The sequence below is a fragment of the Amphiura filiformis genome, chromosome 3, assembly GCF_039555335.1.
Source record: "Amphiura filiformis chromosome 3, Afil_fr2py, whole genome shotgun sequence".
NCBI classification, from domain to species: domain Eukaryota; kingdom Metazoa; phylum Echinodermata; class Ophiuroidea; order Amphilepidida; family Amphiuridae; genus Amphiura; species Amphiura filiformis.
The window spans coordinates 20,768,894-20,782,775 of NC_092630.1; the positions used below are offsets into that span (position 1 = coordinate 20,768,894).

The window sequence follows — 13,882 nt, forward strand, 5'->3', positions numbered from 1 at the left end:
AGACCTTTTTTCAAACTTGCCAGCAGTATAATTTCCAGAGGGTGGTGTTGCATTCATGAATCAGGCATTAGAATTTTCCTGCTTTTGCAGGATTACCTGCTTTTTTGTGGTCCAAATTTCTGCCCTTTCAGCCTGTTTTTGGCCTTTTTAGCCTCATTTCATACACTTTTTCAGGCTTTTTCAAACTTTTCAGGTTTTTTCATGGATGATCATTTTCATGCCTGGAATGCAACACCACCCTCTTGTCATTCATATCCTCATACAGAGGTTTCAGTAGTGATGCATTTGCTGTACACAGCATCATAGACCCTGTTCACATTAGAAAATTTCTTCATTCGACGAAGATAAGTTAATCTTAATTAACTAATTAAGCATGCATACACATTACGCTGAAAGCTGCTGAACGAAGACATATTTGCGCTGTACACATTTCATGAAAATTAACGAAGCTCAAACAAAGCTATTAACACCCGGCTATTATTTAAGCCGGCGAAGGTCACTTGCCACATGATCACTTTCCTTCGTTGAACGAAGCGGCGTACACATTACAAAATTAGCTTCATCGAACGAAGTATAATTTCCTTTGTCGAAACAACCTTTTTAGCTTCGTTGAACGAAGCAAATCTTCGTCGAAGAAAGAAAAGTGCGTACACATTAGGAAAAAAAACGATTTTTAATCTTCGTTTGAGGTTCGTCGAAAGAAGACAATTTTCTAATGTGAACAGGGTCATAGACATCTGAACTTGGGTAGTAGGAATAAAGAAGTGACTCAACAGAATAATAAAGTCTTACAAATAGTGCATAAATGGGATGTATATAGCATGTGTATACACATACAAGGTCAGCACCAGACTTTTAAGTGCACAGGATGTCCTATCCCTAGGCTTTTACCATGTTTATTTCTTGCCAGTATTGTAACATTGATATCCATATTTCAAAGCTGCCAGATCTCTTGCTCTAATCTTCCTTCGTTTCTCATGCCAGTCACAATAGCTGATCCATATATCTCCTCCACCGTAATCCCAAGCTGTAAAAAACACACATTTTAATGTAAAACTTCAAAAGTACACACAAATGTATAAGTTTTCATTTTGTTAATCCAATGTAAGCTAATGGATGGGAATAACTTCAAAATCATGATCCCATAGGTCAGTTCGGGGACTGCTGTGAGTTCAGAGACTCCTCTGTATTCGGAGACGTGGTTTGTGATTTCACATGCTTTTCACTTGTTTCAATTTTGGCAGCAAATAAAACACTTTAGCAGTCTGTTTGGTACATTAGTTAATGAGTTTTTTTGCTTCAAATTCATCTGTGCAAATTAAAATTCCTATCAATGCAATTTTTCTTAAGCAAAGCAAAATGACACAATAAAGACATTATGTTGTTGTAGCACATGAATGTTTAAACCACAACAATGTAAGGCCAAAAAAAATTATCTTTGGTTGCCCTCAGAGACCGACCCAAAAAATTAGAAATCTTGGGTCGGGTTTTTTTTCAATCATTTTTTCAGAAGAAACCTTAGAGTTGGACAGTATCAATGATATTTTGTATTTGTTATTGGCTTATTTTATTTATTAAATGCATATTTGAACAAGAAGTATTTCCATTTAGATTCAGTCCAAACATGCAAAAATTTTTACTGTAAAATGTTCAAGCATTTGTCAATACTAGCATTTTCAAAATGGAGGAAGAGCCCATGAAAAAAAAGGATCAACCTGCGAGCCTCCATATTTTTGTCTTGGAAGGGCAACCAAACATTTTTTTTTGGCCTAAACAACAGCATTTAAGCACTTTGAAACAAAACTAGCTAAAAGTTAGCGAGAGTATTCACAAACGGATTCACAGCACCCCCAAACTGAGATAAGCCTATAAGGCCCCTAACAGTAAAAAAAACAGTCAATTTTGAGTTTCCCGTCACATAATTTCTGAAAACAAGTGAGGTAACTTTTTCATTATTCATTATTCATTATTTGTCTGCCTTTCATTATATGACCAACACGCATGTAAAATGTGTTGTTATTTGCTGCTCACTCACTTGAAGATGGATGTTTAGACCAAATGAGATTCAAAAGTATATGTGACCCCTCGGCACAACTGAGCCCGGATGTCGCCAGTGCCACTATTGAGATATGCTCCATCCAACTTAACAATAAACAATAGGAAACAAAGGATTTTTTGACTGTTTTATTAATTTTTCACTACTTAAATGTCAAGTACTATAGACATGATATACATCATTTTAAAGCTAATTTCAAGCAGAATATTTTGGTTGAATATCTCAAAAATGATGATTGGCGACTTCAGGGCTCAGTTGTGCCGAGGGGTCACATATTATAAAGAGTCTGCAAGGTTGACAGCAAAATGTATGTTTTGATTTTGATTTTTCCACAAAAAATAAAGGGATATTCATAAATTTTTTGCAAATATAACCAGTTTTCATTGGTATTTTTTGGAAAATCACAATAATGAATTCAAGTGAGGGTCAGAAAATGAAGTGAGGGCGGGTGACGGGAAACTCAAAATTGACTTTCCTTGGCCTAATAAGTCAGAGTACCGAGGTAGGTGTATTAAATCTCTGCCAGGTGAATTTTGCAATGTGAACACTGCTATGCCTGGCACCTAGTGTAAGTTTGACCTTTGTTTGGTTTGGTCCGGGGTTTGGTCGGAAGCTCAGAAGCTAAGAAATTACGTTTCATGCAGTTGAAAAGGGTCACAAAACACTGGAAGTGGAGTAGGCTAGGAGTAGGCTTGGTGTGGACACGCGGTAGGAGTAGGGAAAATATTTTTGGAATTGTTAGTGCAAGTTACGCCGGGTGTAACTCAAAATGTGAAAAAGACTTAAGATAATCTTACCTGCCAAAAGATACTTCCTTTTAGGTTTGAGGACAGTAAGACCACAGTGATTGCTATCTGTAAGTGTGTTGAATACCAGTGTCCTGTGTCTCTCAGCTCTGCCTTTAAACACCTCATCTATGCGTATAGCATACTTCATTATGGGTGGGTAAGGTATAGTGCCGTGGCCTTCTTGTTCAGTCTTCTTGGTGAGGACAGTACCACTGATTACTGAAGGAAATGAAAGAAAACATGTAAACAAGATCAAGTCAAAGACAACCAATAAGCAGTCAGGCTTATGCTTAGTGCACTTTTTAATCTGATTCAACTCAGCATGCATGGGACCTATTTTTATTTGATGTGGAATACTGTTAAGACCCCATTTTTAAGACCCCTAAGCCTTTTTAGAGCATTTTATTTAAAAGGCGCCCTATGAAAATTGAATGTGTGCCAAAAATCGCTTGCCCTCCCCCTTCTCAGCTGGCCAAAAATTGCATGCTCCCCCCTCCCTTCGCCCCACCAAAAATTTCTTTCCCCCTCCCCCAATTTTACCCTCCCCCAGGGCTCATCATTATTGCACAGCCCTTTACTCCTTCATGGCCTGATCTAATAATATCGTCACACGGATGACATAGTGACATATCACGAAAATGGCCATTGTGGGATAATCGCATTTGAAGTTTTTGCAACTTTTACCTGTTTGTCATACATTACTTAAAGCAATATTATAACATTTTCAAACAAAATAGATTAGCATTTCTTTGACATAAAATGTTAGTTTTTACTGTCAGATATATCCCCTTTTATTTTTGTGCCGAACAACTACGCCAAAGCAAAGAAAATTGGAATTTACTACCAGCGCCAGTATGTCGCCAATACGCACCACTCCTTCGGTCATGTTATGGTACGACCCTTTGTTGTGTAGATCACCGTCCCGCACTGTGTGTTATGAACATCGTGTATGCGTTCGACTAATAATTCCATCGTAATAATAAGACGCCGGTTCCGGCGCTTTATTCAAAATATCGGATTTTGACAAAACTACAGCACCTAGAGTCTTGATTTTTGCAGGGTATATTGGTTTAATAAAGTTCAATATAATAGTGTAAAAAAATGAATTTTAAAAAATCAGTGAGGGCGTCCTCAACAGCAAATGTTATAATATGGCTTTAAGGGAAGGGGTATGAACGTTTGGACAGTATTTATTGTGGGACATTAGAGCACATCAGACATATCGAATTGCATTCTGAATACAAAGAATGTCCTTCTGATATCAAATAATTTTGATTTTTTGAAATTGCAATGTAACTTTATAAATCTGATGATTTATACTTAAAGTGCATGTAGGTGGGATGAAAAGCCGACGATCAATTGAAAATTTTGACCTTTCGTATTTTTTTCCCCAAAACATCAAAAAAATTAGGTCTTTTTGGGAAAAAATCAATATCTTCAATATAAAAGGTCAAAATTTTCAATTTATTGGTCGTCAGCTTTTCCTCCCAGCTACATACACTTTAAGAATATATCATTAGATTTATCAAATTTACTTCGAGGACTGTTATATATCAAATATTTGAAAAATATCAAATTTTAATAATTTGTCATAAAATTTGTATTATATTGTGAATTTCAAAAAATGAACATTATTTGATATCAGAAAGACACGCTTCGTATTAAGAATGCAATTCGATAGGTCTGAGGTGCTCTCATGACCCACAAAAAATACTGTCGAAACGCCATAAACGCTCATTCTAGATCCCTTAAGTTCAATGATAATGATTAACATGATTAATTGTAATTCGTCATTAAACTTATACATTAGTATGTCACATTTTTGAAAAATTGATCTCCACTCAAAATTGTACCGGTATTCTCTCATTTACATAATGACAATGACACTGTTCACATTAGAAAATTTCTTCATTTGATGAAGATTAAGTTAATTTTGATTAATTACTTAAGCATGCATACACATTACGCTTAATGAAGATCAAACGAAGATATGCACTGTACACATTTCATGAAAATTAACGAAGCTCGAACGAAGCTATTAACGCCCGACTATTATTAAAGCCGGCGAAGGTCACTTGTCACATGATCACTTTCCTTCGTCGAACGAAGCAAGCGTACACATTACAAAATTAGCTTCGTCAAACGAAGAATTCCTTCATCGAAACAACCTTTTTAGCTTTGTTGAACGAAGCAATTTTAATCTTCGTCGAAATAAGAAAAGTGCGTACACATGAGAAAAAACGAGGTTCGTCGAAAGAAGAAAATTTTCTAATGTGAACAGGGTCAATGATATTGGTCACCGGTACTGGAGTATGACTGGTATTGGTACTGGAGTGAGTGATCATTGTTTATATGCCTATCAATTGTACATGATGACAATGATTATATTGACTTCTGAATTATTCTTGAGGGGTTGTTGAGGACTTTCCTCTCAACTTTTCATGAGTAATTTCATCTTTTTCTGAGTAGGGTCATATATACCTATGAAGATTTTGATTGTAACTTTCTGCTACATGATTTGTACTTTCCAAACAATCCACTATTGTATTTCTAAATGATAATCTCACTATTAAACGAAACTAATCACATTAAATAGACCATTTACACACCCAACATATCAGTACAATTTACCAACCGCCGAAAGGCTGTGACAGCTAAAGATTGTGACCGCGAAACACGGGTGACCGCTAGTTGTACACAATTTTCCCAGAAGTTAATACATAATGAAAGTTAACTTATCTCATTTTGCCAAAAATGGTAGATACGCCGCGCCGATGTGTCATCCGAGCAATGATGTGATGAATATGCTATAACCTACCTATGTTGGAGTTGCACCAGTGTTCCTTGCTGGACTTTGGCCCATGAGGACAATAGCAGGCCCATGAAGTCTGGAGTGATGTCATCAGCAGCAACATTAGTGGAACATTAATACCTAACATCATGTTTTGGGACATTGTGCGATGGCTGTCTGTTGGCATGCTACAATGCTTGGCAGGATGAAGTGTATGTGTCTTGTATAGACACTTAAGTCTATAATGTTGTCATTTACAAGTTCATGACTTATAAAACAAAAGATACAATGTTAAAAATAGGTGTCGTCTGACCACAGTATGTGCTGTTACCTCAATTGAGGTTACCCCCTTGTAAGTAGACACTTTTTCCTGATATTAAATTGGACTTGGAAAAAACAGTGGCATGATCGATGGGAATTATATAAATAAACATAATTTTTCACCAGGTTCGCCGTCGCAAATAATAAATGAAACAAGTGATCCTGTCTGGGAATCGAACCCAGGACCTCATGTTAAACAAGACCTGTGCCTTAACCACTCGGCCACAGGAGCTTCATGATTAGGCTGGTTGAAATTTGAACCCATAAGCGGTCACTTAAACTTATCTCCTCCCCGCAAATAGCCCATAGTAGCTAGGGACGTAAAGCGAGAAATAAATTGCCATCCTCCCTGTGAGGAAATATTACATGGAAAAAACAGTGGCAATATCGACAGGAATTATATAAATAAACATAATTTTTGTTGTTGTGATATTTCATTAGGAAGCTTATATTCTAGAGTTTCTTGTTGGCGAGTATGAGCTTCATTAAATACATCATGGGTGTGATATAGGCATACGGCATGTGTCAACTTGGACCTGTAGGGACTTAGAGAAACCATGAAAAAAGTTCAGTAAAAAGCTAAACAATTGTTTCGTGTAGGTGGCTTTAAATCCAAATGCAAATGAAGTATATGTATAACTATAATTATGCCAGAAATCGCTTATTTATCCAAATCAGTGCGAGTAGGTTAGGTGTGAAAATTGAAAGTTAGAACAAATTACTGTATACACCTGATCCATTAACTGTGTCTTTTTTTAAAGACTCTTCTAGTTTGGAATAATTACTAATACACAACAAAGAAGCAACATTATTTTCAAATAATTATACAAACACTAAATGGTTGCTGTGGTGGCAGAACAATATGTTGGTACAAAATCAGCTTTTATTGACTTCAACATACCATTTGATTTATTTTGTTTATTTATTTATAACATTCAGCTTGAAAAAATAGTGTCAATAGTGGCACAAAAGACACTTGAATAACCAAAACAAGCATAAAATGACAAAACATTAGAAAAGGAAGGAATTTGGGGAGCACTTTTTTTCCTTTTTTAGGGTTTTCAACAACTCTTCCTCTACCTTTTTACAGGAACCAAACGTTGTTAATCGGTGATGAATCCACACTTTTCCTGATCGTATACGCCAACGCAAATACGTGTTACGCATGAGTGCGTCAAATTCGTCATGCCTGGAACTTATATGCGTATTCAAGCTCTGTTGATAGTGTTGAATTCTGTATTTTTGGAAGGAACAGCTAAATATTGCTGCTTTAAGTTTAGTTTTATTGCCAATGTCAACAGAGAAATTACTAAGTGATTTTCTGGCAGTTGGATGTTGAATGGCAATGACTAACAGAGAGGCCTAATGAAATAATCATGTGAGTTAGACGATTTTTAGCTTGTTCTGTTGATTCAATCATGTTTCACCGTTGTTCATCACCGTTTAACAACTCACGTCCGGCTCATCTGTGTGGTTTACTTCACTCGAGCAGCTTTAGCTTGGGCAGCTAAAGCTGCCCTCACGAAGTAAACCACACAGACGGTGATAAACGGTGATGAACAATGGTGAAACATGATTGAATCCCTAAATGACCATGGGTTGATGACTTTTGAAAAAGAAACGAATGAAATGAGTTCAATCAATTGTAATATTGTCTAATATTACATGTATATCCATCAAGCTCAGAAAAAGCACCAGTCTTGGTAGAAAGATGGTTTTCTCATCTCCTCAAGTTGCCAGGGTTCATAGCCATCACCAAAGCTGGCATAATCGCAGGTGTCTATTTCATATTCATCATGCTGAGCTTCAACATGAGCTGAAATTGGAAATATAGGGTAAAACATCATGTGAGCCAGTCTGGAAATAATAAGTATTTGTGTTCACACCGGAGGGGGGGGGGCTCCAATTTTTCATTGTTATGTAGCAAAATTCCGGAAGTAAACCACACAGATGGTGATAAACAGTGATGAACAATGGTGAAACATGATTGAATCCCTAAATTCCGGATTCCCAGCAGCACCTCTCCACCCAAACCAAAGTTTAGACCCCCCCCCCCATTCACACTCTTTTGTATTTCATTGTTGAGTGAGCATCATGAATATAATCAGATCTCAAACTATGTAAAGTGCAATTTGGATGGATTTTCATCAGCATAATACTGGCAATATCATAGAAATTTCGATTTCGAAGCCTATTTAGGTGAAATATGATATACTTGAATTTTTTGCCAAAATGTGCTGCACAGCATCTTCCCCAGGTAAATAAATATATCTGCAGCGAAGCATGTGTTACACCACCAGCCACTGTTAGCATGGTTAGCTCCAATTACAAAATAAGCTGAATTGATACTCTGTCGCTGAGCGACAAGCGATTGGTATTTGACCAATAAGGTAGGGCGCTTTTCCTAACGCAACAAAATAAGTTCTATCTCATTGGATAAAAAATATGAATTTTTGGCAGTTTTTGATTTCAAAACGCACGGTTGTTTGTCAATCCGCTCGCTAGCGACTATCACATTTTTTCAACACATATATTCAAGTGCAAGCCTTACAATTGGCTTCTTTAGAAACCAAAAAGATATATCGTCTGAATATCAAATCGTGCATAGCAGATACACATGTATTGATCCGTGCTGTACAATGTAATTATTTACCAGGCGATGTCGTTGTGTGATGTAATTGTACAAAAAATTGTGTGATCCATCAGAAAACAAACTTTTAATATCAATTTTAAATTTAAGTTTAAAAAATTAAGTACATGCTCTTTTTTAGGCAAGACCGTTTTTACTATGAAACATGTTCCAAACACTCCAAAGAAAGAATTTGGCCATATTTGTTGAAATATCATTTGTTGATTTCAAATGATAATGTTATGGATTCATGCACGCAACTTGCACAAAACATTAGGATGCAGAGATTTCTCGTCTGATGCAATGTCATCATCGTATTTCAATAATGTCTACATTATTTCTTTGATGTCTTCTCTCAACGTTTGTGATATTTATATGTAAAATTCCATCTTTACAAAATTTGTTATATTTCTGTAAATAAAGGAATAATTAAAACATTTTAATGAACATTCAAATCCAATCCTTGGCTAGCCTATTTGGGACAACCCCCTATTTTATCACATGTGATTGTCAAGTACATTTTCATATGAGGTGTCAAGAAGCTATAACTTTCATTAGAAATTAGTACTTAGTTGAAACAAGTAACTTGAAGATATTGGTGAAACGGCATATATCCCCTACCTTCAATCAAGTATTTGGTGCCTTGCTGCAGCAACTTGCCAATCCCAGAGATAGGGCTGCTGTGCACTATCAGTTGCTGGTTGGCTTCAATACTGCCCCCAAATTTCTTTTCCACTCTAAAGGTATAGACGGTCTCCTCCACACGCTCATTGACTGGTACATCCTTTTTGCTGACAGTTCCAAGGAAAACTAAGCAAAGAGCAAAGATAAATCATTTTGGTAAAACAAACCATGTACCATTTTCAACCAAAATGCCGAAAATGGACTTCCCAAGCATTCTTGAGCTTGCTGTGTTCTTTTAAAGGAGTATTTCCCAGGAGTATTTTGTGATCCTAGCATCCTCTTTTTATGACATTTTTCAGTGGATATCAATGAAAAACGCTTATTTCCAAAATTTCAGTTGATTCCGATTTTTTTTGCGAGTTATGCATGATTATGTGTATTTAATACACTGCTCCATAGACCAGCGTTGCAATTTCGTTCTGGTGTACCAGAACGTAATTCAAATTTGACGATATTTTAGCCAAACGAATCAAGTAATATTTTACACAAACATTTAATATGTAGCTAGAGGTGTCCAGTGGTATAAAAATACCAATTTGGGTGACTTCTGATGATTTTGAAGATCAAAATGGACCACAACTTTTAAACTATTAGGAGTGGAACCCCCTGTGTTTTTGTATTATATCCTTTAATTTTTCCTCTTTTATTTGACACCTCCTGGATGGTCATATCTTTGTGGCATTTCGAGATATGCCAGTTTCAGACCAAAAGGTTACTCAGTCAGTAAGTAAGCTAGTAAGTAAGTAACATACATAAGCTGATACCATTTGATGGTTCAGCAATAATGGCCACATACAAACCCAGTGTTAACAAAGTGTTGTGTCCAAGATCACTGTGCCATGTGTTTTCAATGTACAGTACATTTTGATCTTTACTGTACCTCACTTCTTACGCTCTCTAAATAAAATCACTAAATCTTTTATAAGATTTTTGCTGAATCGTGGAATGTTATCAGCCTATAGGCAACAGTAGCGTAACTTTGGTTTTGGGTGCCCGCGGGCATTAATAGCTGGGTGCCCCACTGATAAGGGAAATCTTAGCTGGAACCAATGGGCACCCAAGCTGAGGGGACATCCTTTGGGTGCCCCCCTCAGTTCGGGTGCCCGCGGATTTGCACACCCTGAGCCCATAGGAGTTACGCCACTGATAGGCAAATCACCTACACCTCAATGGCAGCTTTAGCTGGGTCCCCGTCTGCTCCATCTCACCTAAAATGTGAAATGATGCGGCCTTGGAGGGTATTTTAAACTACATTCTATCACCGTGTTACACGTAGACAAAAGAATCATGACAGTTTACAATACAAAAGAATCTAACATCGAATTTTAAGCGGCTTTAACCACCCAATTGGGCAGTCACAACACAGGTTTGCTGCTGCGGGGACCCAATAATGGCCGACCAAATCCTGACCATGACTTGGCTCGTTGGATTAATCTATATAAGTGTGTACACATGTATCTTTACTTCCTTACAGACTGACTTAACTTTTGGACTCAAATGGCCATATCTCAAAATGACACTAAGGTATGACCCCCCAAGTGGTGTCAAATGAAAGAGAAAAAAATTAAGAATGATAAAATAAAAATATTTCCCAACCCCGGTGGTGGCACTCATTATAAGCCCTGGGTTAATATTCATATGGGTCCTTTTTATATCTCAAAATGCCAAGAAGGTATGTACCCCCAAGTGGTGTCAAATGAAAGAGAACAGAGTAAAGAATAAAATAAAAATAATTTCCTCGCCGGGGGTCACACCTATGTTGGGTCCTGTTCATATCTCGAAATGCCAAGAAGGTATGACCCCCTGAGAGGTGTCAAAAGGTAAAGAATATAATTAAAATAATTTCCCAATCGGGGGCGACACTCCACAAAGACCTGGGTCAATATTCATAATTGTGGGTCCTTTTCATATTTTGAAATGCCAAGAAAGTGGTGTCAAATGAAAGAGAAAAAAATACAGAATATATAATAAAAACAATTTCGCCACCAGGGGGTGATACTCCTTATAAGACTTGGGTCAATATTCCTATTTTTGGTCCTTTATGATAACCAAAGAAGGTGACAATGTATACCACAATATACTGCCGAAAGCCCATGGTTCAACTTTGGTGCGGTAACCGCTCTAGTTTTCAAATCATGAGATACATAATATAGGAAAGTGGTCCAAATGTGTTCATTCAGTGGACTCTTCAACTTTTTCAAAATTTTTCATCGATGCAAAGCTCTCAGTGGAGGAAGATTTTGTTCTATCGCAATCGCTCACTGGAGTGTATTCTTTCCATGTACCGCTTCACACTATGACGCATTGGTGATATAATTTTGTCTGATTGATTATGCTGTGGAGACTATTAAAACGTTTTTGCCTTGGACTTTCAATTTCAAACTTGTGCTTTCTTCAAAACATAATTTTGGAAATATTTGCTCTTTTTCATTCATTGAAATGCCAAGATGTCTTTCTTTTCCTTACAAATCAAATAGCAGTACTTACAGACATATTTATCATACAAATTCAACAAAATATTTTAAAACATCCACTTGTACTCTAATATTTTATGCACAAAAAACCGCTCACTGATTCATATATAGCCAGCAATTAGCTGGCGAAAAGAAGTAATCAACATCAGCAATAGTACTTACATATATGGTCAGATCCTTGTTTATTTGAGTGACAGAATGCTTCAATCCAGTCAGGTTCTTGAGCACATAGACCCCAAACTAAAGATAACTGACACAAACCAACGACAACAAGGAACATATTCACAGCTAGTAACATCTTGGTTGTGATGAGGTGGTGCAAAGCTTACTGCAGTAATTCTTACAAGAAGAGCGCTTTTATATGTCGGCCTCAGTAAACTTGTTATCATGCGATGACCATTACATGATTTACAGTTCCTCCCTACCACCTTTGCAGCTTTGTAATGTTCTGCAGCTATGAATATAGTGTTGGAATGGGGTGTGGGAATAGCAAACTGAATGGTATAATTATGTATGATTGTTCTAATCATTTTGTTTCAGCAATGACACCAGTAAGATGGTTGATGCTAGTGATGTAATTACATCAGAGTGTATCATATCACAAGGATCAAGTTATACATGTAATTATCAGTGACATGATAGTTTGATTATTAGCTGTTAACCAGGCACAAAAAAAGAAGAAAAAAACAAAAAGAAAAAAAAGAAGGTTGTTTGATTGTTCTCATCCAACCGACCGTAATCTGGACAATTTTGAACATTATTATGTTTTGATGAGTCCAAGTGTGTGAAAATATTGGATCCAAAACATAATAATGATAAAATTGGATGCTTTACGCCCAATATTTATTGGTCTCGCTATATTTTAAAACTCATAGCTCGACCAATAAATATGGGCTCAATCGATCCAATTTTATATCAAAGTTAAACTGACTGACCTAACCTCATGGCATGAGCCAATCCGACTTGAAATTGGGGGGAGGGGGCAACTGGCTAAAATGGTTAAAAAGTGGCTAAAAAGAACAAAAAATGGGTCATTTTGATGAAAGTGGGGTGAGGGCAGGTCCCCCCTGGTCCCCCTCCCTGGGATTGACACCCATGCCTCATGGATGGGATCTATGGAGAAACATACATTCTTCTGGCCTAAATAGAGCTATATAACTCAAACTAACACATGATGAATCATGCTCTAAAGCTTATGAATGTTTTGAGTCATCCAGTAGTAGAAAATAGACAAAAATATGATTCAAATTCTGGACTCACCAACAATCTTTTTAGTAACATTGTGACCAATTCGCAGAGACTTGACTAATGGTTTGGTCATGTGATGGTAATCAGCGAGGAGGTTGCTTTGCAGTGAGTGGGGTCCCAGGCGTGCGATAGCAGGAAACAGAGACCTCCTTCTTATTAAAAGGGCATTTCATGATCCACAGCCTCATCCCCCCACTTTTCTCAAAAAAAGTTGAGATTTTTATATCACTGGAATACTCTGGCTACATAATGTTTTATGTACAAAATATTTCTTGCAGATTAATTCGTTTAGCAAAGATATCGCGAAATTTGAATTTCGTTCTGGTGCACCAGACCGAAATTACAACGTATTGTCTATGGAGCAGTGTAATACACATAATCATGCATAATTCGCAAACGCAAAATCGGAATCAACTGAAATTTTGGGAATATGCTTTTTTCATGGATATGTACTGAAAAATGTCATAAAAAGAGAATGCTAGGATCATGAAATACTCCTTTAAGTGCAGGCTGTTTCTCGGATGGCTCCTTTAAACTCCTCCCTCTCAAACCACCTCTCCTCCTTTTCGTAGATGATGATGTCCTCGGGTTTGAATAGGTGGCCAGAGTTTTGAGTGGGTGAAAACTACAGAATCCTTATTTTCGTTGGACCTTCCTCTCCAGTGCCTGTTAAAGAGGACACCTGCCAGAGCAGTTCTTCTGAGGTGACCCAAACCTGCCTGGTTATCAAATTAATCAGTGACAAGGTTATCTGTGAATTTGATAGGTGCTAATTGATGTTTAATGTTATTGCATCAATTTCCACCTGTCAACTTAAGAGCTATATAACTTTATCACTGATTAATTTGATAACCAGGCAGGTTTGGTTTTCCCCAGAAGAACTGCTCTGGC

At 37.0% G+C, this 13,882-nt stretch overlaps 3 protein-coding genes across 3 annotated transcripts in view; 1 reads left to right on the plus strand and 2 right to left on the minus strand.

The window, feature by feature from the left end:
- The window catches only part of LOC140148198 (synapsin-like), a 503,295-nt gene that overhangs the window by 196,109 nt on the left and 293,304 nt on the right, over nucleotides 1-13,882 (plus strand). The gene's annotated exons all lie outside the window — the stretch shown is intronic.
- On the minus strand, nucleotides 643-5,928 carry LOC140147650 (metalloproteinase inhibitor 2-like). The gene is made up of 3 exons (XM_072169420.1): nucleotides 5,663-5,928; nucleotides 2,854-3,063; nucleotides 643-1,027 (listed from the first exon to the last, which is right to left on the minus strand). The coding sequence occupies exons 1-3, from the start codon at nucleotides 5,820-5,822 to the stop codon at nucleotides 897-899; spliced, it is 501 nt and encodes a 166-aa protein (XP_072025521.1). The 5' UTR covers nucleotides 5,823-5,928; the 3' UTR covers nucleotides 643-896.
- LOC140148184 (uncharacterized) lies at nucleotides 6,820-12,087 on the minus strand. The gene is made up of 3 exons (XM_072170044.1): nucleotides 11,906-12,087; nucleotides 9,207-9,395; nucleotides 6,820-7,772 (listed from the first exon to the last, which is right to left on the minus strand). Exons 1-3 carry the CDS (start codon nucleotides 12,039-12,041, stop codon nucleotides 7,639-7,641), a joined length of 459 nt encoding a protein of 152 aa, XP_072026145.1. The 5' UTR covers nucleotides 12,042-12,087; the 3' UTR covers nucleotides 6,820-7,638.